The sequence below is a fragment of the Rhipicephalus microplus genome, chromosome 6, assembly GCF_043290135.1.
Source record: "Rhipicephalus microplus isolate Deutch F79 chromosome 6, USDA_Rmic, whole genome shotgun sequence".
Lineage (NCBI taxonomy): Eukaryota > Metazoa > Arthropoda > Arachnida > Ixodida > Ixodidae > Rhipicephalus > Rhipicephalus microplus.
The window spans coordinates 191,606,062-191,632,523 of NC_134705.1; the positions used below are offsets into that span (position 1 = coordinate 191,606,062).

The 26,462-nt window shown below is 46.1% G+C and overlaps 2 protein-coding genes and 1 pseudogene across 2 annotated transcripts in view; 2 read left to right on the top strand and 1 right to left on the bottom strand.

Moving 5' to 3' along the window:
* Positions 1 to 9,350, top strand: part of LOC119168157 (xaa-Arg dipeptidase-like) — a 43,611-nt gene extending 34,261 nt beyond the window's left edge. The window contains exon 7 of the mRNA XM_075867349.1: positions 9,224 to 9,350. Coding sequence (XP_075723464.1) covers positions 9,224 to 9,315 — 92 coding nt within the window. The 3' untranslated portion in view covers positions 9,316 to 9,350. The remainder of the gene's footprint in view (positions 1 to 9,223) is intronic.
* LOC142765149 (uncharacterized) lies at positions 1,948 to 3,530 on the bottom strand (annotated as a pseudogene).
* On the top strand, positions 9,202 to 25,788 carry LOC119166740 (ribonuclease Oy). The gene is made up of 9 exons (XM_075867350.1): positions 9,202 to 9,449; positions 11,361 to 11,595; positions 15,475 to 15,521; positions 17,386 to 17,452; positions 18,067 to 18,137; positions 19,825 to 19,938; positions 20,794 to 20,842; positions 22,236 to 22,310; positions 25,202 to 25,788. Exons 1-9 carry the CDS (start codon positions 9,379 to 9,381, stop codon positions 25,325 to 25,327), a joined length of 855 nt encoding a protein of 284 aa, XP_075723465.1. The 5' UTR covers positions 9,202 to 9,378; the 3' UTR covers positions 25,328 to 25,788.
* Positions 25,789 to 26,462: the final 674 nt, after the last annotated feature.

Below are 26,462 nucleotides of genomic sequence, written 5' to 3' on the forward strand. Positions count from 1 at the left end.
CTTTCTCGTTTTCTTCTCTCGACCACAGATCCGAGCACACATACGCGCACGCTGACACAAACGCGCACGCACCACACACACACACACACACACGCACGTGCACAAATTGTTCCACGAAGTCAGTGGTAGAGGTCCGTCGCTTAGCCATTCGGGGAAACAGAGTCGAACGTCCCACAGGCCACGGATGCACAAAGGGACATGTTTCTCTCTTCCTGCACCCGAACTGGCAAGGTGCATTAAAGCGGGCCGCCGCCTTTGTGCTGACCCGGCGCCCGCACGTCTGGAAGGCTCGCCGATCGCTGCTGCCCGTAAACAAGGAGGACGGCCCCCCTCGAGTGACCAACGGACACTCGCAAGGCACAACACACGCAAAAAGAAAGAAATAAAACAAAACTTAGAAGATTTGAGGCAGTCGCGTACACTCGGTCGTCCTGACAGTCATTAACGTCCTCGTTAATGGAAAAAAAAAATCATAAACAAACCTACACGCCAATACACAAACAGAATTGTTTCCTTCGTCGAAGAAGACAAGAAAAAAAAAGCAACTGTTTAAGTACGCACAGTTCACTCGGTAAATCCCGGCACGCACTGAAGTTCTCAACAGACGCCAACGCAACTATGGCTCACTCGCATAGGGATGGGTCTTGGCGCAGCTACGGGCCGAACGTCTCAGTCGCTGCACCTCACATTCGGGGGCGTCCGACTCCTCCGCAGACTCTCCGTCGTCATCAAGGTGGGAATGTGGATTTGTCGTTGTTTAGCACTTCAACTGCGACACGTGCGCAGTTGTCGCGAAGCGGCTCGCCCTTGTTTCGTCAAGGTCGGCAACTCGATACGTGTCAGCTGGCAACACTGCCGTGATTACAAGGGGGCCCCTATATTTTGGCTGGGCTTTGGCAGGCCTTCCCGTCTGTTCTGGAGCCCTCGTCATGAAGACCACGTCACCGACACTGTACATTTTAGCCGGGAAGTGGCGTTTGTCGTAAGCGACCTTCATCTTCTTCTGCTCGCTCACGAGGCGCTGCCGTACACGTTCGCGCAGCCCGCCAGGCTCCTCCAACTCTGACGCTTTAGATTCGACCATGCGCTTCAGTGCCACGCTGTGAAATTCCGGTCGATAACCGTGTAACATCTCGAAGGGAGTCTTCCCAGTCGTCTTGTTTACAGCGTTGTTCAAGCTGCACTCTGCCTCACTGAGCTTTTCGTGCCAATCTCGCTGCTCTGTATCGACCATCGATGTAGTAATGACTGGGCTCGCATACTCGGAATGTGTCTCAGTTCCGATTCCCTCTCTTTTTCGCTCTCCGACGATGTCATGTATAGCCTCTCGCTTTGCTGCATTCGTGCGGTAGGGCCGAACAGCCACGGGTGCGCTACCAGGTATCTCCTGTATGTCCATCGAAAGGGCAGGTGTGCAGCCAAGTTCGCTGAGATTAGCGGCGAAACAATCGCGGTACTCATTTAGGAGGCACGCGAGTTCAAGACGCTGCTCCTCTGTTACGGAGGGGTCAATTTTAATTTCCTCGCACCCAATCGGCCGTCGCGCCTCCGTAACCAGAATCTGCTCTGGATTCGCCGCGCTGCACTCCTCTCTGCACTCATTTATTTCCTTCATCTCGCAACCCGGGATGTCCACCTCTGTCGCGTGGCCAAGTCTTCGTCCTTTACGTCGAACCACGTCATCATTTCCGCTCGTAAACACCGGCACAGTAACCTCTCCGCCTTCCATGTCAACAAGAATTTCGCGCCCACAGTTGTTGAATAGCACTGCACCAGTGACGTTAGACTGCGATGACAGTCTCACCCAATTTATAACATTGGCCTGCAGTGGGGTCTCTTTAGCAGTTTCCAAATGTAATTTCGGACATGAAACGAAGGGTTCGAGATGTGAGAATGGGCACTCGTCTCTATGCCAGAATTGCAAGCTGCCGCCCAGCTTAGCGTAGGTCACATATGGCAGTTCGGTAAACGTGCGACCGACAAGCAAATCGACCGACTGGGCCTCGTCGGGTACAACAAGTATCTGTATATTCTTGCCAACGATGCCATCTATCGACAAGTCGGCCCGGCACCTGCCAATCGCACGAGCAGCTGGAACGCCCTGGCTGCCGAAACCATACAGAGCTGTAGCATCTTCCAGCATTTCCGCTCCGCACCGCACCGCCGCTGATTCGCGCAGTAAGCAACCGGAACTGCCTGTGTCTATCATGCCAATCAAAGTCTCATTGCCATTCCATTTAACGTGCTTAAAAAGCACGCCAGGGTCAATTTTCTCTCCAGAGACAGCGTTGGTCTCATTTCTGGGGCCTTTTGCTTGGCAGTGTTTTTGGGTATGCCCAGTCTTCCCACATTTTAGACATTTTTCTATTCGTATTTCCTCTGGGCAATCCCGCGAGATGTGTCCGAATTCGAAACAATTATAACATTTTCGCTCACCGTACTGATTTGTGATAGGTGGTCGCTGGTCCCGCCTGTCGTACCCGGACGCACCCTGCAGCGGTGTCTTGGGTGCAGGTTGCATACGAGGTGCATCGCTCGTCGCTCTTCGCTCAGCCGCTGTCCCGAAGCGTTCTCGTCGCTCACGGTCGATCCTCTCAAATTCCTGAATGTCGTGTAACAGGTCATCCGCGTCTTCGTGCGACCTTCCAAGAAGCATCGTGCATAACTCCCGCGATCGAAGACCGATCAGCACCTGCTCCCTCGTATCACAGAAATCTAAATGCGCCTCTCTGCAAAGGCGCACCTTCTCGTGGAAGTACGCAGCCGTGTTCTCATTTCGCTGCTGCATTCGCTCTTGCATACGCCTCCATCGCTCCGCCGCCCGTGTCTGGCTGTAGAAAGTACGCCCGAACATCCGCTCGAAATCGTCCCACGATGAAATTTCGGCAGCTCTCGAACGGTACCAATCTTTTGCGGCGCCGACCAGGTGACACTTGGCAGTTTCGAGCAGGAATGGCGTTGGCCACCGGTGAAGCGTAGCCGTCTGGCGCAAACCTTCCATCCATTCCCGGGCTGCTGACGCGCAACCATCACCGGAAAAGTCTGGAATATTTCTGCTCAAATCGGGCATCACCTGAAACGTGTTGATGGCCGCCTGGTGTGGAGCCCCCGACGACTCCGGCTGAGGCAGCCGCCGCAGCAGGTCCGCCAACAAGCGGTCTTTCTCGCGCAAAGCGTCGAAAAGTTCCCGCTTGGTGAGCCCAGCACAGTCGTCGTCATCACGGTGACCACTCTCCTCCGGCGATGATCCGTCCAGCATGGCTGATGTTAGATCTCTGGAAGTGCACGCTCACTGGAAGTCCACCATTTCTTTGTTCTCGCACTGACGCAATCGCACTCCTCGCTAAGATTTTCCAAACTCGTTCCGAACGTTTTCTAAAATCGGTCCAATCCCACTTCTGATGAATGTTAGCGTCCTCTATCCCGCTTTTGGTAAAATTTAGGGTGTCGCCGGTATGGCCGTAAAAAGGTGAAAATTGATAGAAGACACAACACACGACTCACGCACTGTTAAGAAAATGAAAACAAAAGAAGGCTTATTTAATTAAAAAAACTAGGTTACAATTATTACTCGCGCATCCGTTCAATTCCGCACATCGCACAACGCACAACCGCTCAAGTCGCTCGCAATTCGCAGACTCTCGTTCGTTCGCCGTTCTCGCTGCGTCTCTGGCTCTTCCCGCGCTTTCTCGTTTTCTTCTCTCGACCACAGATCCGAGCACACATACGCGCACGCTGACACAAACGCGCACGCACCACACACACACACACACACGCACGTGCACAAATTGTTCCACGAAGTCAGTGGTAGAGGTCCGTCGCTTAGCCATTCGGGGAAACAGAGTCGAACGTCCCACAGGCCACGGATGCACAAAGGGACATGTTTCTCTCTTCCTGCACCCGAACTGGCAAGGTGCATTAAAGCGGGCCGCCGCCTTTGTGCTGACCCGGCGCCCGCACGTCTGGAAGGCTCGCCGATCGCTGCTGCCCGTAAACAAGGAGGACGGCCCCCCTCGAGTGACCAACGGACACTCGCAAGGCACAACACACGCAAAAAGAAAGAAATAAAACAAAACTTAGAAGATTTGAGGCAGTCGCGTACATAGGGTACAATGTTTTTTTATGACATCTTTGTTCCTTTCTTTCTGAATCATTCATATTAAAATGACGTATAACTGACTTGTCTTAGCTTTCCCTTTTTTATTATTAATATGTAAACCTTAGTCGTTTGTTTTTGTGGCATCTTTAATAATTCAGTGCGGTCCACTGCCATCATGGGTATCAGCCAGTTATTCAAACAACAACAGCATTCTAAAGCGTGGCCGAGTTGCAAAAGTGAGTAGCAGAGGTTTACTTAGACATAAAAAAAGCAACCAACCAAATTTGTGAGCACGATTTTGTATTCGCATTCAAGGCAACACTCTCCGAAGTTGTTCCACGTCCCGTGCTTGCCAAAGCGCTTTTAAAATCCTGAACAAGAATGCTGTTTAATTTTTCTCAATTTGCTTCGAACCATCCCCCGGTTTACCAGCGAGAACGCCTCATAGTTTCGGGTCGAGTTGAGAAACTCCGAAGTAACAGTTTGCCGTTGAATTTGTGACTAATGTAACATTGCGCGTTCTGAGAAATTTCGTATGGAACACTCTTTCTTGCCAATAGCGGCTGCGCAAGGGCTCCCATTTCAACGTTTCTGAATGTGAAGCCGACAATTTTGATATCCTAGATAGTATCCTCATGCATATGGAGATCCTGACGTGAAATGACGTTCACAGCTTTTAGACGTTTAGAACATTTTGTTCTTTTTTTTTCACCGAAAAGGCACCGTGAAATTTGCATAGCTGTGTAATGAACACATACGCCCACCACGTTGACCTATTTGGTAACGGTACTCAACCGCTAACACGAAGCTTACAAACCCGTGGCACAGAGGTCACGGGTTCGAATCCAGACGACCGCGTTTCGATGGTGGAAAAACGGATCGAGACCCGCGTGCTTAATTTAGGTTCACGTTAAAAGACACGAGGTGGTCGAAATTTTCGGAGCTCTCCCCTATGAGGTCTCCTATGATCATATCGTTGTGTTTGAAACGTAATACACCAACAATTATTGTTATAGTTATTAACGCATGGCGATGCATCGTATATCAGCGCATTTATTCCTTAACTCGAAGGCACTAACACAATAAGTCTTCCAGTTTTCGCACAGGGGACATCGCTCTCTTGCTTTAAAATTTGCGTGGGATTGGTTGGTTCGGTTAGCTTCTTTTGTTTTTGTCTGTTTTTGAAGCTTTCGTGGCGTAATAACTTCTTTGTTGTTTTTGTTTGAAGAAATGTGTCTCGCGCCATTTTGTGCACTTCATAGTTGTTCCAGCTGGTGCTTGTATTGCCACTGAAGTCATTACTGTGATTCATGCCAACTGAGGAATTTCAAAGGAAAATGGAGAACAAATGACAGAACCGTATATCATTGAAGTGTCTGAATTCATAATCTCACGAGGATCTTATACCATGTCTCAATTCATAGGTTTACGAAGATTTTGTGCCATGCTAACAGCATGCTGTTGAAAGTTCATTCTATAGCTGCTTCCATAGCCTCCGAGATTTGCCGGTGGCGTGCCGTTGCTGGGGACCGGTGCGCCACCAGCTAATCCCGGAGGCCACGCTTTCTTTACTCGCTCTTCGGTTATTTGGCGTATGTTTTATGTCCTAAGTAACCCGGTGCGAAAAACGAGACCACGCAGGCGCACAAACTGGCAGTACGTATGTTTCCGTGTGTTCCTCGAGCGTCGTATTTTTGGCGCGGATTTTACCACCGCTTTCTTTACTTGTTCTTGTCGCTGTAGAATGTCACTCACTTTGCTCGCACAATAATATGTGGGGTTTAACGTCCCAAAACCACCATATGATTATGAGAGACGCCGTAGTGGAGGGCTCCGGAAATTTAGACCACCTTGGGTTCTTTAACTTGCACCCAAATCTGAGCACACGGGCCTACAACATTTCCGCCTCCATCAGAAATGCGGCCGCCGCAGCCGGGATTTTTGCTCGCACAAGAACACCGTGGTATCAGATAAGTTGTCGTGGTGCTATTGCTTACGGTCGCGGGTTCGACACGTGCTTACAGTGGCTGCTTTTGATGGCGGGCGAGAAAAAAAAAAAGCTTACCTATACGTATAGGTGCGCACCGAGGTGTACACATCACGAAATAAAAATTAATTCCGAGTTTCTCACTATATGACGCGCTTCATAGTCATACCTTTTTTTTGTTAATAACACGTCGTAGATAGTTATTTCATCACAGCTTATCTTGTATATATGATTCTCGTGTGGATACACAATGCATCATTTTGCCGTCTATCAGTGCTGTGGCGAGCGTTATCAGCTTTAATTACGAGACGAGCTTTTATGCCCACGTGCGCAGCACCCTGGCACACTCTTCACCTATCGCAATGCTGGCTTTTCCAGTGATCATTGCGCAACAACACCAGGCCTTATTGTTAAAGTGAAGTATTTCCGATAAGCAGTGCCTACTTTGCAACAGGTGGCAACGGATAAGGCACTCTGTCTTTTTTCATCTCTCCCACCCGATGCATAGGCGTCAGCAGGCTTCGAAAATACACTGAACGCAAGGAAAGTTACTCCCCACACCGTGACGGTTCCGCAAAAACGAATATTCACGACTACAATAGCAACCGAAGACTGGTTTGGAAGTTTGAAAAAAATGCGAGAATGAGCTTGTTGGTGGTGGTACGTGGCGGAACTTGTAGCGTGCAAGAAACACACAAACAAAAAAAGGCTCTCCTATCGTCACTTGCTTTGTCCGTGTTTGTTACCAGTGTGCTAAAAGTATCACCGTGGAAGTTTATTTTCACGTTCATTACGCAACGTAGCGAAGGAAGTAATGGCGCATACAACAGCGAGTGAGCGTAGAAAGAAATTGGCAGTATGAAAAAAAAAAAGAGCGTCTACTTTCAGGTGATTTTCGTTTTTGCCATATTGATATCTGCAAAATAATGTTTATTGGTGATGCGCAGCACGCACTGTTGGCGTGGTGAAGGAAGCAAACAAGAAGCAAAATAAAACGATCTGATGACATGTTGCGCGCGTGTGGTAGTTCACCATGTGTTTTGCGTTTTATTTATTTAATAATACTGTCAACCCTCGCTTGAGGCTCATATCAGGGAGGGAGTACAATATGAGTACAAACAGAACGCCTAAAAAAACCACTAAGCAATAAACACAGGAAAACAGAATGGGCTTCAACCATTACCAAAATAAGCATCAATTTCTCTGTTAAAAGTTTGTACATCGGTACTATTAATAACATGTTGGGGTAAAGAATTCCATTGTTCTATAGCATCCCGGAAAAATGACCACCGAAAGATGTGCGTAGATATCTCCTCCATCAGTGCGCCCCCGTCACATCATTAACGTGCGTTTGTGAGTGCGCTATGTTTGAGACTCCAACCTGATGAACAAGCTTGTGCATCGCGCCCTTTCGCCTGACCTCGGTATTTTACTGGAAAAGGCTTGTTCGACGAGTACTTCAGTTACTGAATCAGTGCGATCGGCGTGATCACGTGGTGTCAGCATATTCGGCTCACTGTGTACATTCTTGGCCAGAGGGCATACGGGTCGTCTTTTGTAACTGTCACTTTAGGTTTGATTAATATGCGGGGTTTAACGTCCCAAAACCACCATATGATTATGAGAGACATCGTAGTGGAGGGCTCCGGAAATTTCGACCACCTGGTGTTCTTTAACGTGCACCCAAATCTGAGCACACGGGCCTACAACATTTCCGCCTCCATCGGAAATGCAGCCACCGCAGCCGGGATTCGATCCCGCGACCTGCGGGTCAGCAGCCGAGTACCTTAGCCACTAGACCACCGCGGCGGGGAATCACTTTCGGAGTTATCATCGTCAGCGTTCGTGAAGGCATGGTGGAAAAATGGCGGGGTCAAGTCGAAGCACCAATTATTCGACCATTGGCGTAGCCAATGTAGTATGTGATTCAACACCGCCACATCATCTATTTTTTTTTTAATTTTCAGTACACGCGCACGAACGTACTCAGGTAATGAAAAGTTCGCAGGCCATGCTGCCATAAGAATGCATACGATAACGGTCTGTGAACGCATCCACCTTCTTTCCTCTTTGCATTATCAGTGACTGCATCCATAATGAAACATTGGGAGTGCAGACTAACGGGACACAAGGGAGGAGACAAACGAGCCCTTGTGTCCTGCTAGTCTGCACACCCAATATTTCATTACGAATATATACCAACTATCCCACCTATCAACCCTTCTACAGGGATTTTATTACCCCCCCCCCCCCGCCTTATGAAATTTCTGCCAATTCATACGCAGCTATACACTCGCCGGAAGTGATTCCTCGTAGTATGGTCCAACTATAGCTTGACGATAGTTGACGATATAGCATGACGATAGAAGGACACGAAGGACACGAAGGACACGAACGATCGTGTCCTTCGTGTCCTTCTCGTCTCTCTCGTGTCCTTCGTGTCCTTCTTGTGTCTGTGTCGTCGTTCTGTTCTCGGGCTATACCTATCGTCATGTCATACCAACTAGCCCAAGCTGCCACACTCCCAACTATAGAAACACGTTGCTTGTATACAAAACAAGTACCATGTGTCCTACAGGGGCTGACCCGCGCTGTTCAGGCCTGCGTTATCTCAGAGGGCAGAGCACGGAACCACGTGGAAACGAGGATGTTCCGTCTTCGAAGTTCATTGATTCATTTCCTGCAGCGTGGGCGCACGTGCTCGGAAAACTGTCGGGGGAAGCCCGCCTGCTGGGTCTCTTCCTCCCAGTCTTCTCTTGCTTTCTGTGTTTAATTTGCGCGCACTCTCGTAGCCCTCGCTGGGACGGCCCTCGTCGACGTCGGCTGAACGAGTTGGGACGCGGCGAAACCGGATCACCCTCTCGCTCTCAATTGCGTACACTTCTTTGATGTACGTGTTTCTTTCGTAGGCCTCTCTCGATAAGGCGTGAAGGTCGTAAGGCCGTCTTGAGAGTCGTTTAGCAACAGCCCCTCCCATGTGTTCGTTCACTCTCTTCTTACTCGGGTCTTTCTATACGCCACACTTGTGTCAGCCCTCTCTCTTTCTCTTTCTCACCTTCTCTCTCTATACTATCCAATTATCTTACCCATCCTACCCTTCTCTCGTAATGCACTTCTCGCTTTGAGGACCCTCGCAGATTCCGCGTCGACGTGTAGTGCCGCCAGGGATCGACGAGAAACCGACGACGACGGCGCCTTCAAACGACGCCGTTCGCCCGAGAGCGAATAACCAAGGAAGTTGCGTCTTTGAAAGCGTCCTCTAAGAGAGGAACGCGTCCAGTAGATCCGAAACATGGCGTTGACAAGCCGGAATCTTGCTACGCTGGTGCTGCTGGCCGTCCTGGCTTCGATGACCGCGCAGAGGTAAGCTCTTGAAGTTAATATATAAGGAGGGCGAGGGTCATACTCGCCGCTGAGCTCTAGTAATAATGGAGCTCGAGCCGGAGGCTGCGGGAGCGAATCCCGGTCGCGGCGGTCACGTTTGCGGTGTAGGCGAAAATCCTCTCATGCCAGTGATTAAGGTGCACGTTAAGGAACTCCGGGTGGTGAAAACTTCTGGGGTACTCCGCTGCGGCGCCCCTCATATTCGTCTCACGGTTTTCGAGACCTATAAGCACAACAATCGTTAATCAGAGGAGTCGAAGCGATGTGCGAAGGGCGAAGCGTAAAGTGAAGTCGGATAGTAAAGTTCATGCGAAGAGCGCCATTCTCGAAATTTCACGCGTGGCAAATTTTGACAGACGCTCACTAATGCGCTCGCCTTTCACTCGTGCAATGTCAATAGAACAATCGAAGCAGTAAATACGCTGTCAAAAGAAAATCAAAGGAAGTTTATCGCCGTAGCAGAGCTTGACATGCTCAGGCAGAGTTTGTTTTAATAACACTTCCATGCAAAATTTGTTGTCTACCTATGCAGCATAACTTCGTCCTGGAAAGTACCTTTTTGTTTTTATATATGCTACCAGCTATCTTTTTACATCTCAGTAAATAAACAGGCCGCATGCGTAGGATAATCTGTAAACTTATATTTTTTAAAACGTATAGGCGAAATGAAACTCTCGTTCAGATAGATGAAGTAATTTTACCGCTGCATTTTTCTGGTGCATTTCTGCAGCAATATTTTTCTATAGTTCTTCTATATATTTCATTCAAGGTCTTTTTAACCCTTTGAGACACCATGTACACAATTGTGTACACCACTCGTTTTCGTTATTTGCATCAAGTAGATGGTTAAAAAAAACAAGATCTATCGTACACTCGATGAATTGAACCTGCTGCATAATTAATTTGTCTTAATTTAACCGCATTTTGCCGTGTACTGATACATGTGATCACTTTTCTGAAGGCACTACAACGTTCGACGAGTCGTGCAACGTGCCGCTTCCCGCAAGCAATGTGAAAAGCAGGCATTTGGCTTGTTCACAATTGTTATAACAAAAATTAATGTGCACTATATTTCTAGCCTGAGATTAGATTATGTTTATGCCAAAAGTAAGCATCAATGGCTTCGGGTTAAAAATATATTTAATTGCAGTTTAATTAGAACGAGTTACTATAAACACATAGATTCAACAATTATCTCATTCTTCTTGTTGCCCCACCGTGGTGGTCTAGTAACTAAGGCACTCGGCTGCTTACCCGCAGGACACAGGTTCGAATCCCGGTCGTGGCGGCTGCAATTCCGATGGAGGCTGAAATGTTGTAGGCCCGTGTGCTCAGGTTTGGGTGCACGTTAAAGAACCTCAGGTGGTCAAAATTTCCGGAGCCCTCCACTACGGCGTCTCTCATAATCATATCGTGGTTTTGGGACGTTAAACCCCACAAATCAATCAATCATTGTTCTTGTTGCAATAGAGTATTGAGTGCCTTGAAGTAACTTTGTAGTGATTTGACACATATACAGATAGTCCTTAATAGTTGGCGTCTGAAAGGGTTAAGACCTTGTTTTTGTTTTTGTTTTTTTTTACGGGAGAACATGACTGCATTGGTACTCCTTTCAATGTGGTGTCAAAAAACTGCTGTATTCATTTTTCACATTATAAACGTGCTGCCTGGCCCGGTCATTAAAGCAGTAGACCTATACGTGCAACCTAGACTTTTCATTTTTTGCTTCAAGCTAAACGTCAACGCTCGTTCCTACCTATAATTGTCTTCCCAATTAATTTCGTGCTGCACGTGCCACGCTTTCTCGAATCACACGCTATACGTCGGATCACCAACGACTTGCTTCCTCTGACGCAACCTTCTTCTTTCCGACGCTGCACGCACGCGAAGCTGGGCGCAGAACGCTCAGCGAGCTTCAAGTCCAGCGAGAAATCCTCACGGTGCGGGTCCGGCGTCGCACACCCGGTCGCACTCGCCCTCTCGCGGCGGCGCTGCAGACGCCAGGACCGACCGTCGAAGGCGTCCAGAGCGACCGCGCACTCCGGCCGGCTCGCCGAACGCCACTTACGACTACTTCATCCTCAGTCAGCAGTGGAGCCCCGGAATATGCGCCGTCGAACCACAGGTACCCACTATCTTTTGGTTTTTCTTTCGTTAAACACTATTCATCACAATCCGTGCATGTGCGCTCATTACGTGATCGAAAGGCTGAGAAATATTCATCGCATACTGTGCATGGGTTCTTAATACTAAGAATATTCATCACATCCTGTGCATGTGTTCTTAATACTACTTCATCCTCAGTCAGCAGTGGAGCCCCGGAATATGCGCCGTCGAACCACAGGTACCCACTATCTTTGGTTTTTCTTTCGTTAAACACTATTCATCACAATCCGTGCGTGTGCGCTCATTACGTGATGGAAAGACTGAGAATGTTCATCGCATCCTGTGCATGTGTTCTTAATACTACTTCATCCTCAGTCAGCAGTGGAGCCCCGGAATATGTGCCGTCGAACCACAGGTACCCACTATCTTTGGCTTTCTTTCACTAAACACTATTCATCACAATCCGTGCGTGTGCGCTCATTACGTGATGGAAAGACTGAGAATGTTCATCGCATCCTGTGCATGTGTTCTTAATACTACTTCATCCTCAGTCAGCAGTGGAGCCCCGGAATATGCGCCGTCGAACCACAGGTACCCACTATCTTTGGTTTTTCTTTCGTTAAACGCTATTCATCACAATCCGTGCATGTGCACTCATTACGTGATCGAAAGACGGTCACTGAAGCAAGTGTCTCACAGATCGCCCATAGAAAGCCGACCCTTTTTGGAATAGAAGCTTCTGGGTGCTCGGAACGCGTAGACCACGTCCAACTCTGGTGGCGCCCTAGACTATACGCGGCCTTTTTCAGCGCGAGAGACCGTCTTTCGACCTTCCACGATATAACAAATCACTACCGCCTACGGCGCACTATATACCCCCCCTTACATCACGGAGCTTCGCGCTACCATGAAATACAATGGCGCCAGTTACAGACGCGTACGTTTCCTACCCCATCTTTTCGCCATCTTATACACCCTGAGATATACCGCTCCCCTTTGTGCATTTTCTGTCAACAAAGAGCTAACCTAGACCATATCATAAGGGGGTGTACTGGAAACCCACCACCCAATTCTCTACACATTAATAGTAAGGAGCAGTGGGAGGCTGCTATGTGCAGCTCGGCGCCCGAGGTCCAGGACCAGATCTTGGATTGGGCCAAGAGGGTAGCGGAGACCTACGCTGGGTAGGCTCCTCTGACACCCCACCACCGCACCTTTCCCTCTTGGGATTAATAAGTTTTTCTCCTCCTCCTCCAACGCAGCGCAAAGGGCTTTCTCGCGTTTCTAAGTGAGACAGGTATTAGAATCCCGTCTTTTGAGCATATGGTTATGCAGTTAATGCATAGAGACTTTCGTGTGCATGCCGCCCCGCCCGGGTACAGTGTGTGAAGTGACTCACTGTGCTATACCATAGTCACCTCTTGCCATGTCTCGCTCTTTTTTTATTTGCCCTTACCCCCGTGAGCTATAGAAGTCTAGAAACCCGCTTTACAGGCTGACCTATTCTCCTCTAATTTAACATCCTCTTTTCCACTTCTTCTTCGTTAAAATAAAACACTGGACGAGTTTGAGGAGTTCTTAAAGGTTCGTTGTGACTACAGCACAACAGGCACATTTGAACGGGCAAGGAAACGGACACAACATGGCACCGACCTTCAATTGAAGTTTATTTGATGAACCACAGATACACAAAACGCACGAATGAGACAAAACCCAAAATTAAGCGTGCAGAGCAGATCATCATTAATTCAAAAAAAATAAAATACTCAGCTAACATAAGAGATAACACAGTCGACCGTCTAGGAAAAATCCAGTACTGAGAAACCAAGGACGAATATATTTAGCTCAATGCAAACAAATTCACTGACACGAGACAAAAAAATCGTCTTTACCCAATATTTATTTTTAAAAGTTCGTCATCAAGTTGCGAAGAAACGAAGGGGTGTGGCGGCCCTCAATTTCGAGTACTTTTCCTGGCTACTTATTTATCAGATTGCTTTATATGAGGGTAAATAACCAGCTGGAATAGTAGGCCAGAACCTGCCTTACGGCCCTAGCTCCACTGTTTCATAAGACTAAGTAGATGAAACGCAACAACTGTAAATCAACGTCCACATAGTGCCCTCCAAATTCGAAATATGTACAAAGGGAGGCTTCAAAATTCAGAAAGACATCAGAAAGACATCATAATCAATGTGAGACACGGTCCCACAACACGTCATCGTTTGAGAAAACGTGTGCTTTTTTTTTCAGCTTGCGTAAGCATGTTTAATGTATTTGAAAATGAATAATGAATACCTGGGCATTTCTAAAAGTTAACTTCAACATTCGTTGACTTGAATCAAAATTTATTAATGAGTGCTGGTGTGTGAGCCACTTGATAATACTTATTCGTAAAGTATTCTTTAAGACTGAACAGAAGAAACGAGGAAGGGTGGTGTGCACTTAAGTCAAAGCGAGAATTCGAAATGAAATGTTACAACACCACTGTAACCGTGTCGGCGAGTGATTGTGTCTTCATCAGCGTAAGAGACGACATATATATTCCGTGAACTACGCCTGACGATACGTCGAAAGAAGATACAATTTGTGTTACACCGCTCACCTAGAATTTAGCGATGATTTACCAGCACAGTTTTCTTGCACAACCATTGGGAACCTTGTCAGAGCTTGACGGAAATTGAGAATTAAAAAATACTATATTTACCCGCTTGTTATGCCATTCCACGAGCAGTTTAAATAAAAGCTATATATCTTCTACTGCTGTCCTATGACTCCGTAAACCTATTGTTGCTACTTTTTGTAAAACTAGCCGTCTTTGTCAATTATCTTTGTACATATGATTGTATAGTGATTGTATATTTGTATATATGATTTGTATATATGAGATGATTTGTATATATCTTTCTATATATATTATCCTTGTATATATGACTCATATGATTTCTGCCTGTTGTGGCGTTGTTAGAACTCCAGTTTTCTGCCTAAAGTGCAAACTTCCGTTCAAATTGATTCAGTGGTTATCTCATGAAAGCATTTCTTCATCTCAACACGTCTTTGTGGGGATAGCAGAATAAACCTTGAAGTAAGCGCCCTCTTAAAGGCTAAAGCGAATGAACTCTGATGATTTTGTAGAACCTTTCAACTCTTCCTTTATCTGTCATAGCCCCGCTGCATTCGTATATTGTGGCATTTCACAATGTGTACAAACTGTGCTAAAGACAAAGATTACGCTAATGTTTACTGTGAACACACATGAGCCTGCTTTTTCCCGAGTTTCATCATTCGGAGTTTCGAAGCCATCTACTATTTCATAAAACACTGATAGTCACAGTCAAGGCCTACAAAAAGCAGCCCTTATTGAAGTTCAAGCGCACCGTCGATCCCGGCAGTGGATGACGGTGTTTTTGCAACCAAACATTTATTTAATTTAACGAAGCACTTGCAATAAGCAGATCACACTTCTTCAGCTACGCAGTTATTTTACATAGTTTGCTTACATGGTCCTATAGCCGTAAAAAAGACAGCGGCATTCTACCACTCTCGAAGGACGCAGTTTCGTTTTACAACTTAGGTTAGCGGATGAGCAGTTAAGTCACGTTTTACACAATTCACAACAAAACACGTTCACTTTGTCTCTAATCGTTGGATTCCGTAAAAGAATTTCCGTTCAGAATTTAAGTACGAAAGCTGAGCGTAATTTTTCTGTTTTTTTTTCAATTTTATTTCTATTTACTTGCACGTAGACTGAACTGATAATAAAACAACTAGAGCCAGATTAACTATACCCGACTAAGGTCAATCATATTCCAAGATATTCTTCCGCCAAATATGTCATACAGCAACCTAAACAAAAGACCGAGATGCACTGATAAACTACTCGTATATTCGTTTCCAGTGCATCTCAACGAGCAAGAAAAACTACTGGACCATCCACGGCCTCTGGTAAGTGCGAATTTCACGCGCATGTCTGGCGCAACCGCATTTTTTTTCGCACAATTGGGTCCGGGGGTCTTCACTTGGCACCAATAAGAGGATCCCGTGACCATACAACCCGCATGGCCTGTCTTCCGTGATGCCTCGTTGCGGCAACAACTTGCCAGAGCCAGAAGAAACTCTGTGACGTCCTTGGCGTGTACTCCTATATGTACGGCTGTCACAACGCACGCGCATTCAAGTGTCGTAGCGAACGGGTGCAGGCAGCTGCCCTGCAGCGGCAAACATTACGACACGCGGTGTTGTTGCGGATCGTCACGCATTATAACACAACCGACAGTCGGCCTAGTTGGTCTCAATTCATCTTGAGTTGACGTGCGTACTGCAGAATGCCACACAACACTTCCCGTGTGTGTTTCTTGCGTGCTGTATAAGAAATTCAATAATGTTACGTATAGGTGTTGGTGCCAGTGTCAACTAGAGGACGCTTCTGGCCATGGAGGGGTTGAAGTGTCTCGGGCTCAGAACCGATTATGTCGCATAAGCCTTTTACTTAAAGATCCTGCCACCTGGTTCTTGGCCGATCCCCCTTTGTGGGTGTGCGCCAGAGTAACAAGAATCATCATCATCATCATCATCATCGCTTGCCTGAGGGCGTATGCAACTTCAACTGCAACTGCACGCGTATCATTATGCTGGGTGCTGGGTGCATCTCTACGGAAGTCGGAACTGGATCTCCGCAGCGGAAGTCACATCGGTTCCGCTGCTGTGGCTAACGGCAGTGTACACCGACCGCTTAGGCACCAGTGCAATACGAGACGCCTCCGCTACGTTACCCGGAAGCCTTCACCGACACTGGCACTAACACCTGCGTGACTCTATAATAACAGAGGAGTAAACCATGGAGTATTTCGGGGTATATAGTGTTCATTCTTGTAAAAGAAACAGAAAACTAAGAAACAAGCACGTGACGGGATGAAGTGCGACTAGGAACAGGATGCGAACTTTGATAGAATTTCTTATTTAGTACCTCGTTTTTCGGGGTTTCCTTTCGAATGCACCCTTCGTCGTATGATGTCAGTGCAAAGACGGTATATTATTTACGTGCACACAAGGAACACGATTGGATTGGGGAAAACTAAAAAAGAAGTGTGTTGCTATATTGCATGACCACCGCACGTGCATGGTACCGTTGCCCCGTCGCTATAGTACATCTGTTAAAGTGACGGGCCTTTTCTCCGTAGGAAATTCCAAACGAAAAAAAAAAAAAACTGGGAGACATCCGCCTTGTGGACGCAACCTCGCGCATGCTTCAGAGAACCTTTCTTCTCTTTTTGTTTTGTTTTTTTATCACTGTAATATTAAAAAAAGCGCTGACACAACACTCCTCTGCAGCCTCGCGATCTCGCAAGATTATGCAATCTCACGTGCCATCTGCGAATTCGCCACTCTTGCAAAGTAAGTGGAAGCATTTCAAATCGCTGCCGACATCCGTTGCAGTTGAATGGCAAACGCGGAACATGGTTCTCCGTAGTTAATTGCATTCCACTCGAAGGATTCCTTCGAATGAAAGGCTAACAACAGTGAAGGATCGTCAGCGACAATGTTTCAATTAAACAGCTAAGAGTTGAAAGCTGTTGCATTTGAACATCACAAAAGAAAAAAAGTGGCCTGCATCCTAAGCTACGGGGCCTTCTATGACTAAAGTCCTTTCTTTTCACTTCTTTGTGTGCCCACTAACGTGTGGAAAGTTGCTTGTTGTTCTACTTCGAATGCGTGGCTGCACCATTGTCAGTGAATTTTATTTAAGAAGCGCAACGTAAAATATCAACTGCGTCGTATTGTGTGTACTCATTGATTCCTTCGTGTGCAGGCCTGCGGGAGACAACACTTCGCCAAGCTTCTGCGTAGACGAGCAGTTCAACGGCCGCGTTCTTGACGTGAGTGCTAGCGAAAAAAAATCTTAATTTATATTTTTCGATTCACATTTGCATTTTCTTTCTCATTTGCGACTCCTACTATGCGACACAGAAGCGTTGACTGCTGATCCAGTTGGGGCATCATTGTGAAATCTCTAGGTAACACAAAATGATGTATGGGAAGAAACGTAATAGGCGGGGTCAGGGGTATAAGCAGAAATTTTTAGGGAAGGGGTGGGGTGGCACCCTTTTAAAATGGTCATTTTTTTCTCTGTATGCCATGGCAACAAAAACTCAAGGAGGACGGAGTGCGCACTGGCCTGGTGTACCACACCCTGGCTACGCGACTGGTTGGGTAGACCTGCCTACAAGGTTTACTCTGTGTAGTTTTTGGTGTTAGTTGACGAATAAAACTATGCCGCGCTAGTGACGAAATGGGTACAACGTGTCTAAAATGTAAAGTGTTTCGCATAATTGCATAGAGCTGGAGAGGCGTGTTCTAACATTCCTTTCAAGAAAAAAAGTAAAAAAAAAACAGGGCCGGCAGAAGTGCAGGTATTTGCGTTGTTGCAATGGTGTCAGATGGACGTAGCTACATGTACATTTTTTTTTCCTTTCCACCGTTTGCCCTGCAGCCGATCAAGAGAGATCTGAACAAGTACTGGCCTTCTCTGACGAGCGCTGAAGCACGATACTTCACATTTTGGTGAGTCAGCTGTCCAGCCTGTACTCCTCGTAATAATTTGAAGTGGTATCGCCACTTTCAATTGCCTTGTAAAGGTGCCCTCAAACGCTTTTTTTAGCGTGGTCAGAAAACGCTGCTGATCGGAGGTCATCGATGTTCCGGGGGACATCCGAGCATTGAGAGCATGGCACGCGGACTGGAATTGACAGTTAGTTCTGAAATTAAGCTAGGAATCAAGTCCTTGTTTTACAAAATTGGTGTCGTATACCTTGTAATTGGCTTATCTGAGCATCAGGAGCCACATAGTTACAGAGGCTGCCGAGAGAGGCCACCACGTATCCTGCCACACTCGCGATCGCGCTGAAAGTAGGCGGTGCGTTCGAAAAGAAAACAAGGAAAACTGGCCAGGGTCATGAGTACCTCCAAATGTAACGTTTTTCCTTCATGCCATTATTCGCGGCTCAGCTTCCAGCGTGGTCGTGCGGTCGAGGGAAGGGCGAAAACAATTGCAAAGTGCAACAAATCTCTGTAACCCCACTCGCACATTGCAGATACAGAAAATTTTGTGGGGGCCAGTTCGTGAGGTGATAATTTCCTTTGATAAGGCTATTCAATGTTTTCTTCGACATTTGACGCAGTGCCCCTTAAATCACAACAACCCCAAGCCATAATAATTTGTCCTAACAAGCCGCCACAGCTTGCTGTCTACACGGCGTTGCACTGAGGGGCTCGATATCGCAGATTCACTTCATGCTTGCATCCGATATGTAACACGGCGCTTTTAGAAGGTCGAACGTTAGCGGTTATTGCTCTGTGAGTATCGTTCGGCAAGGCCACGGCAATATATAAAATTCATAATATAACAGCACAACTACTTATATGAGAGGTAGGGGGAACTTCTTGGGTAGATCTAAGCAGTGCCACCCCGTGTTGAAGCACGATTCACCGTCCTTCCTGTTAAAAACCACATGCATAACGCAGTGTATCGCAGCGAACCACTGCCACAAAACCCTGGTGTAGAGACACAGCCATCATTCACCAAATACCTTCAGCATGTCCCATTGGACTGTGGGTGCTCTCTTTGAGTCACAGGATCGTGACGTGGACGAAGGGAGCAGACTCGATGTTCAGATGAAACTGTTTGTTCGGCCGAACTTGTATAGCCAGAAAACTGAAGGGCAGGTAACAGCAACACACGGGCACTGATAGCAGCGAACTGAGCGTCGGCCGTAGATCAACTGACAAGCGGCGAAGCACATCGGCATTTATACACGTGCCGTCGAATATTCCAGTCTTATCACTGGGCACTAATAGCGGTGAACTGAGCGTCGGCCGTCGATCAACTGACAAGTGGCGAAGCGCATGGGCATTTATGCACGTGCTGTCGAATATTCCAGTCTTATCACTGGTCGTCGCGCAAGCTCTGGAGTAATCTCGAGCGTTGGTGTCTTGCACGCAATCTTAAGAAAATGATACTATGATCGCGAACCTTCTCGAACAATGAGGCGCAGTTTGCGCTGAACATTCAGTACAGGCTTTGGGAGAAAACCGAATGAAGCAAAGACAAGTTTGAAACATACGTGCCAATGTCATCACGCTATAGTATAGTTGGATATATGATGCAATGTTCTAAGCTTCAACCATGCAGTGGGCTAGATGGCACTGAAACAGACTTTCTTTTCCGATTTCGGTGCTCTATACTTTTCAGGCGTCACCAGTGGCAGAAGCACGGCACCTGCGCCGGTGACGTTCCCGCGCTGAATGGCCTCTTCAAATTCTTCAACTCAACGCTCGCCGTCTACAAGAAGTACAACATATTCGAGTGAGTTCTTGAAGGAACAACAGTGCACTAAGCGGTGTCGTCGTCTTCGCAGCTGCTCTGTTATATATAGTTTGAGCCTTCCTTTCACTTTCAAGGCTTCAAGGCTGTACAATCTATCAAACATGTTCCTTTCTTTTTAAGTCAGTTCGATATGCGCAAATTTGACTGTATACCAAACCAGCCATCTCCTGTTTTCTATTTATTGAAAGTTACGTGCCAATTTTTGTTTGTTTCACGACATCTGCTTTTTTTTCTGACGACTTTGTTATGTCCTTGCGCTTCGCTAAAAGGCGCTACTGCAGTAGTTGCTATACTGCGAATAAATCTCGTTCTACGCATAGGCTTAATGCCCTGAACTCAGTGCCTTGAGAGAGCTAATACCTTCAACTTACAAGGTTCAGGTATTCATGAATTTAACGCTGAGCGATATCATGAAAACGTTATTAAAAAGGCTTCGAGCAAATATTTTGCCGTTTAACGTATCTTGCAGGGCTAGTTGGTTCATAGCAATATATATAGAAGAGAAAAAGAACTAAAAATTAAGAGAGCGAAGGAGAACAGCTGGCTGTTCTCTTTCGCTGAATTAGCTTTTTTTCCCACTGGTGTCATCTTCCAACTTTGTTGCTTTTTGCACAATCGGCATGTGAACAACTCACTTGAATTTCACCATTCCTATTGCACCACTGTTTTTTTTTCTATTATGTGTTTCAGTACGCAAAGCCTAAGACCCACATGAACACAGGTTGTTATTTGCATGCTACCGCTAACGTCCATCAACATAATTATTCAGATCACACTTGATGTCACTGTTTATTCACGGGCTATCACTGGCAAATGTTTTTCGTTATTTTTCAGGTTTCTGTCCAACAGCCTTATAAGGCCAAGTGTCGTCAGAACGTACTCGGTGAGTACCGGGAGGCTTTAGTCACTGTACAACCATCTCGTATACGAATAACATCGCAGAAGTATTTGAGAAAAAATATTTCACATCAATTCACTCGCAAGCTTACGAAGGCTGCTGGCGCTGGGTGTTTGAGCAACCACTTTAGTAAATAATATATCACGCAGGAATTTCAGTACACTATACACTGAGTCGAGTCCAATAATAAGACCAGTGTGGAAACATTTTCCCCGCTCAAGCGCTGGTTGGTTCCCACTAACAAGGAAAAGTGCTGTCGCATTAAATAGGTTCACCAATCCACCTGTTTTGGCACGTTTATAGTCAATATTCAAGAGAACTAAACGCACCAAAAGAAAAGGGGTATATGAGTCCTTTTTTTGCTTCTATGCTTTCCATGTACTTTGATTTCTCTCCAAATTTAACTTATAGGCGTTCAGCTTTGCTTTAAGCATTTTTTAACGGCTTCAAATTAGGTCGATTTTCTCTTAGTGTCAACCATGAGACACCATTCACTTTTGCGTAAAATGCAAGCAGACACTGTCGAATTCGGCCAGCTTGATGACGCGGCTTAAATGAAACGGACTGCGTTCCAAAGTCATCAAGCTCAGCCTCTTCGTTTCAAGTAAATTGCTACTATCACCTTTGGTTGTGCTAGAGGCTAGTGTACTTAGATTTAGGTGCACGTTAAAGTACGCCAAGTGGTAGAAATTTCGGGAGCCCTCAACTATCTCACATAATCATGCGAAGGCTTTGGTACGTTGAACTCCAATAATTATTTTTATCACTCCTAGTTGTCCTGGGTTAAATGCAAAAGAATTTGAAGTACGAGAAAAAGAAAAGCCTGGAAGAAACACTGCGTACTATATCCGAGTTGGTGACACTCCCACAAGGAGTGGGTCTGTTGAATATGGTTACCTGCAAAATTCAGCAAGGCTTGGTAAAACTGAGGAGGGCTATTTATGCGTAAACCTCCGCACATGACACCTCGACAATCAAACGTACCTCACTTGCGTGACTCCGGGACAACATAGCGTTAATCTTAGCAAAGTGCAGTATCGGCGTAGCGTTTGTGTGTGTCGCATTCATTTCATTCCTTGTCAAAAATCGCTTTGCGCTAAAACCTCATCGGGGTGTTCAACACGGGCTTCCGACAATGGGGCTCTATTTTTGGGGTTGGAGTAGTACGCTCAAGGTGCAAACTTATCTTCGGGGTGACTAGTTCATACTTTGATGTTGTTGTTGTTGTTGTTGTTGTTGTTGTTGTTGTTGTTGTTGTTGTTGTTGTTGTTGTTGTTGTTGTTGTTTGTCTGTCTCTCTGTTTGTTTGTTTTTTTGTTTGTTTGCTTGTTTTCGTTCAAATCATTTCCTTAATCCTGATCTTTGCAAATCGCTTGCAGGCTGCAGAAATTCGTAACGCCCTCTCGGACGACATTCGGCAGAAGGTCAACATCGTCTGCAGCCAAAGAGTGCCGGTAAGTTTGGCTTGCCCCTTTTTTTCTCTGCTGCCTCAAGGTGTGAAAAAGAAAACAATCAGCAATGAATTGCTAACTGTTCATCATCATGTCTAGAAATATTCAAAACCCGTGAATGAGTTTATGGGACCAGCAATTCCGCAAGATAACTAACATCGATGTGCTTGCACAACACGATTCATCCTATTCTCTATTTAAATAACGCATGCAGTATTGCAACCTTCTAAAGCAACCCAATAACTAACGTCTACTCACTGCAACAAGTTTGGCACCTTATTCAAAGCACAGCCAAACGTCACACCTACTAATATTCCTGGAAAAGTCGGCCCTAGGTTTGCCCTTTAATGAACACATGCATCTGGAATCTTCATTAAACCTTTTTTGTGATAACTGGCTTTGCGAAGCAATTTGAACATCTATGTAGTGTAGCGTGTACAGAGACGAAAGTACACGGTAATAATAATCATGAAAGTTTGACGACATGTTGTAGTTCTTTATATGCGTACTTTGTTTTAAACTTTTTCTTACATGTTAACGTTACTGCTCATGCTACTAATGACGGAATTCCAGTTGTAGCCTATACTAAGTGTATACCGCTTCTATCTTTCATTTCTTAAAAAAAATATCTCTTTAACGCGCCCGAGATTGCTATGGTGTGGCGCTAAGGATGAATCGCCAGACTCGTTTCGATTGGTTGTACTCACATATTCAACGCACGAATTTGCTTTCACAGTGTAAACGGTGCAAACGCAACAAAAAATATCTCCGTAAGAACGTAAGTACGCACTTGAACCCGATGCTGTTTCGTTCCTCCCTTGTTGGCTTTCAAAACGCTCTACTGTAATATCGTGTATTATCAATGCTGTACTTATGAGGTATCGCGCACGTGCACGAATTTACCTTTTGCAGCGCGGAAAGGACGTCAAAAAGTATCGCGCTCAGAAACAAACCGTAAGTACTAAGCAAACGGTTATTCCTTTTCGTCCGTTAAAATCGTTGCTTGGCCCACGAAGAATGTGCGAGAGTGTGGACCATCTGTATGAAAACTGACATATGAAGCAGAGTAAAATTGTGACACGTATACGGTTGTTACATTCCACGAAAGTGATTGATTGATTGATTGATTGATTGATTGATTGATTGATTGATTGATTGATTGATTGATTGATTGATATGATGGGTTTAACGTCTCAAGACCACCATATGATCATGAGAGACTCCGTAGTGGAGGGCTCCGGAAATTTCGACCACGTGGTGTTCTTTAACGTGCACCCGAATCTGAGCACACGGGCCTACAACACTTCCGCCTCCGTCGGAAATGCAGCCGCCACAGCCGGGATTCGATCCCGCGACCTCTGGGTCAGCAGCCGAGTACCTTGGCCACTAGACCACCATGGCGGGTCCACGAAATTGAGTGACGTTTGTGCTCTCGTGTCACTCAAGTATGCAAGTGTATTGATAGACGCACATGCGGCATGTTGAGCGGGTCGGAAATGTGGCACGGTATTTGTATAACAATGCAAACAATACACAACGAAATTGTGACGCGTATATACGATTGTTGCATACAACGTGAGGGGGTGATGTTTATGCTCTCATATCACTCAAGTACGCAAGTGTATTAATAGATGCACGGCCGGCATGTTGAGCGGGTTTGGAAAAGTGGCAGGGTATTTATACAACAGTGCAAGCAATATATAACGACATAAAAACGTACATTTGTGTACTGTACTGTTTCAGACCGCCCTGTTGCCTTTCAAAACGCTCTACTGTAATATCTATACTGTTTATTTTTCAAAGTATCAAATGTCACCTTATCCAATTTGTACCATGGGGTATTTCGTGTAATTAGGCCCCTTTGTTCGTGGGTGTAGCATAGTTTACGCATAGGCGAGAAACTAAAACATATGCATGCTTACAAAAAAAATAAAGTTAATTCGCCACTCCACCGACAGTTCCCCTTGTTGCATCTGTAGGCTGTTCGTACGCGCTGTGCTACATTGTCTATATGCACCAAGTGAGCGTGGTTCAATAAGTATCAAATAAAGAGATTACAATCGCCTCCTTAAAGCATCCGAACCCGCCGCCATGGAGTGCGCACATTTACAAAAGTAGGTGCAACCGCAATCTTAGCGTGCAAACCACGTCATGAAGTGGGCTTTATTACAAAAGTGAGTGCTATAACTAAAATAGAGAGTTTTTCAAGAAGGTACCATGAGCGATAACTTTAAAAAAAGACTGTAAATACTACTGAATGAGAACGCCAAGGTATACTTTAGTGAATGCCACATGAGAATGAACACTTCCGCCTGTGCTCTTCATGACGTTGGCAAAGTAATCATGGAGTTTAATTACGTCTCATAACTGATTATGACCGGCGCCTTGGTGAGAGGCTATGCGGGAATTTATACCACCTCGCGATATAAAATGTAGGCCTAGATGTAAGCTGATGGGCCTCTATATAGAACCTTTTCAAAATTGTATAGTTTGCTTTCCTGCGATGCAGCTTGAAGAAGTAATGGCGGCTAGTCACTTACTCCAAATAGCCTGTTCAAGCACGGTTCGCTTGATGACGGGCGCAATGTAGTGTCGGTTCTCTTGATATAAACGCGCATAGCAGATAAGACCCAGAACGTACAACTACAGGACCGCGCCTCCATTTGGATCACGACAGGTGCCTCCATTACTTGTGCAATTACGCAGTGCAGAGAAGAGCACTTGCAAATTATGGAAAGGCTCCATTATATAGCCTCTTTCGAAATGTCGCCGTCTTGTACAGAATTCCTTCCCGTGCCCATCGGGTCAACTGTCAAAGTGGCGGGTGCCTTGCCTTAAGGGACTGTCAGTATTTGTTAACGAGTGCCGCTCGTGTGTTGTTGTTTTTTTTTCAGAACAGGGACGCGCCTGTCCTGACTGAGATTCGATTCTGCCTCGACAAGAACCTGGAGCCAGTCAACTGTCAGGGAAAGAACGGAGGCTGTGGACGCCGAAACTACTACCTACCGTCGCGGCCGTGATTCCTTTTCCTCGACCTCATCACCATCATCGTTGACGACTGAGACCAAAGATAAAGACCGAGAGACGGACCACTGATTGCTTGCTGTCCGATGTGGACACTTGTTCCCAGGAAATACTCCCGATGAAATGTGCGCTAAGTTGCCGGAGCTACGAGCTGGACGGGTAGTGGATGCTGAAGTTTTTGCTCAGTTTCGAACATGTTCAATCAGGGTATCACACTTAGTATAGCTTGACGAAGCTTCAATTGGAGATGCGTCGTATCATAATCACAATGTCTCTCTTTTGTGTCACTTATAACAAGGTCAGATAAGTTACTTGCCCAAGAGGCAGTGTTTGTTCGGGAAGCAGTGGAGGGCTGGGATTGTAGTTTAATGCGCATTACACTTTTTTTTACCTTATTTGTAAAACTTTGCTCAACTGCGATTCTACCTCTTGCTTATCATTAAACACTGTTCTTATATTTCCTTGCGTTGGGATGAGTGCATTGCGAGATTCAAGAAAGTAATGAATTGGGCTAGTTTGTTGGTTGCTGATGGTTCCTTTCGCACTGGGTACTATCAAACGAGTACTAAAAACAGGGACATTATAAAATGCTTTAGGGGCGTTGGTTCATTCTAGACTAGATTTGAGTGCGAATGGACAACACAAATGAAAAGAGAGGCGACTGTACGGGCTCTTACTATGTACAAACTGGTTTTATTCGAAAAACACATGGGAAAACAAATGGTGTACCGAACTTCATATTCTCCTGTGTTTTGCGAATAAAAACTGTGGGTATAATGAGTGCTCCCGCGGTCGTCCTCTCTTTCTTGTGTGTTGCCCCACATGCATGCGTGTGTTGTCTATTTGCCCTCAAATCTATTCTAAACGGGGACACGTTGACAACGGATGTGAGCAGAACCTGTTTGTTTTTTAAGACGAAAGTTTTTCTTGGGGACCATTGACGCAAAAACTTTGGTCTGTCTGTCGGTCTGTACATTTGTCTGTTTCTCCACCGTTACCGTGAACCGGGTACGCTAAACAGCACCAGCCGATACCCCGAACGGCCGACCCCATCCGCAGCGCCCACCTAGGATCAGCGTTCATACATGTGCGATCGTCAATTAAAGAGCAATTATTGCGCATATCTCAGGC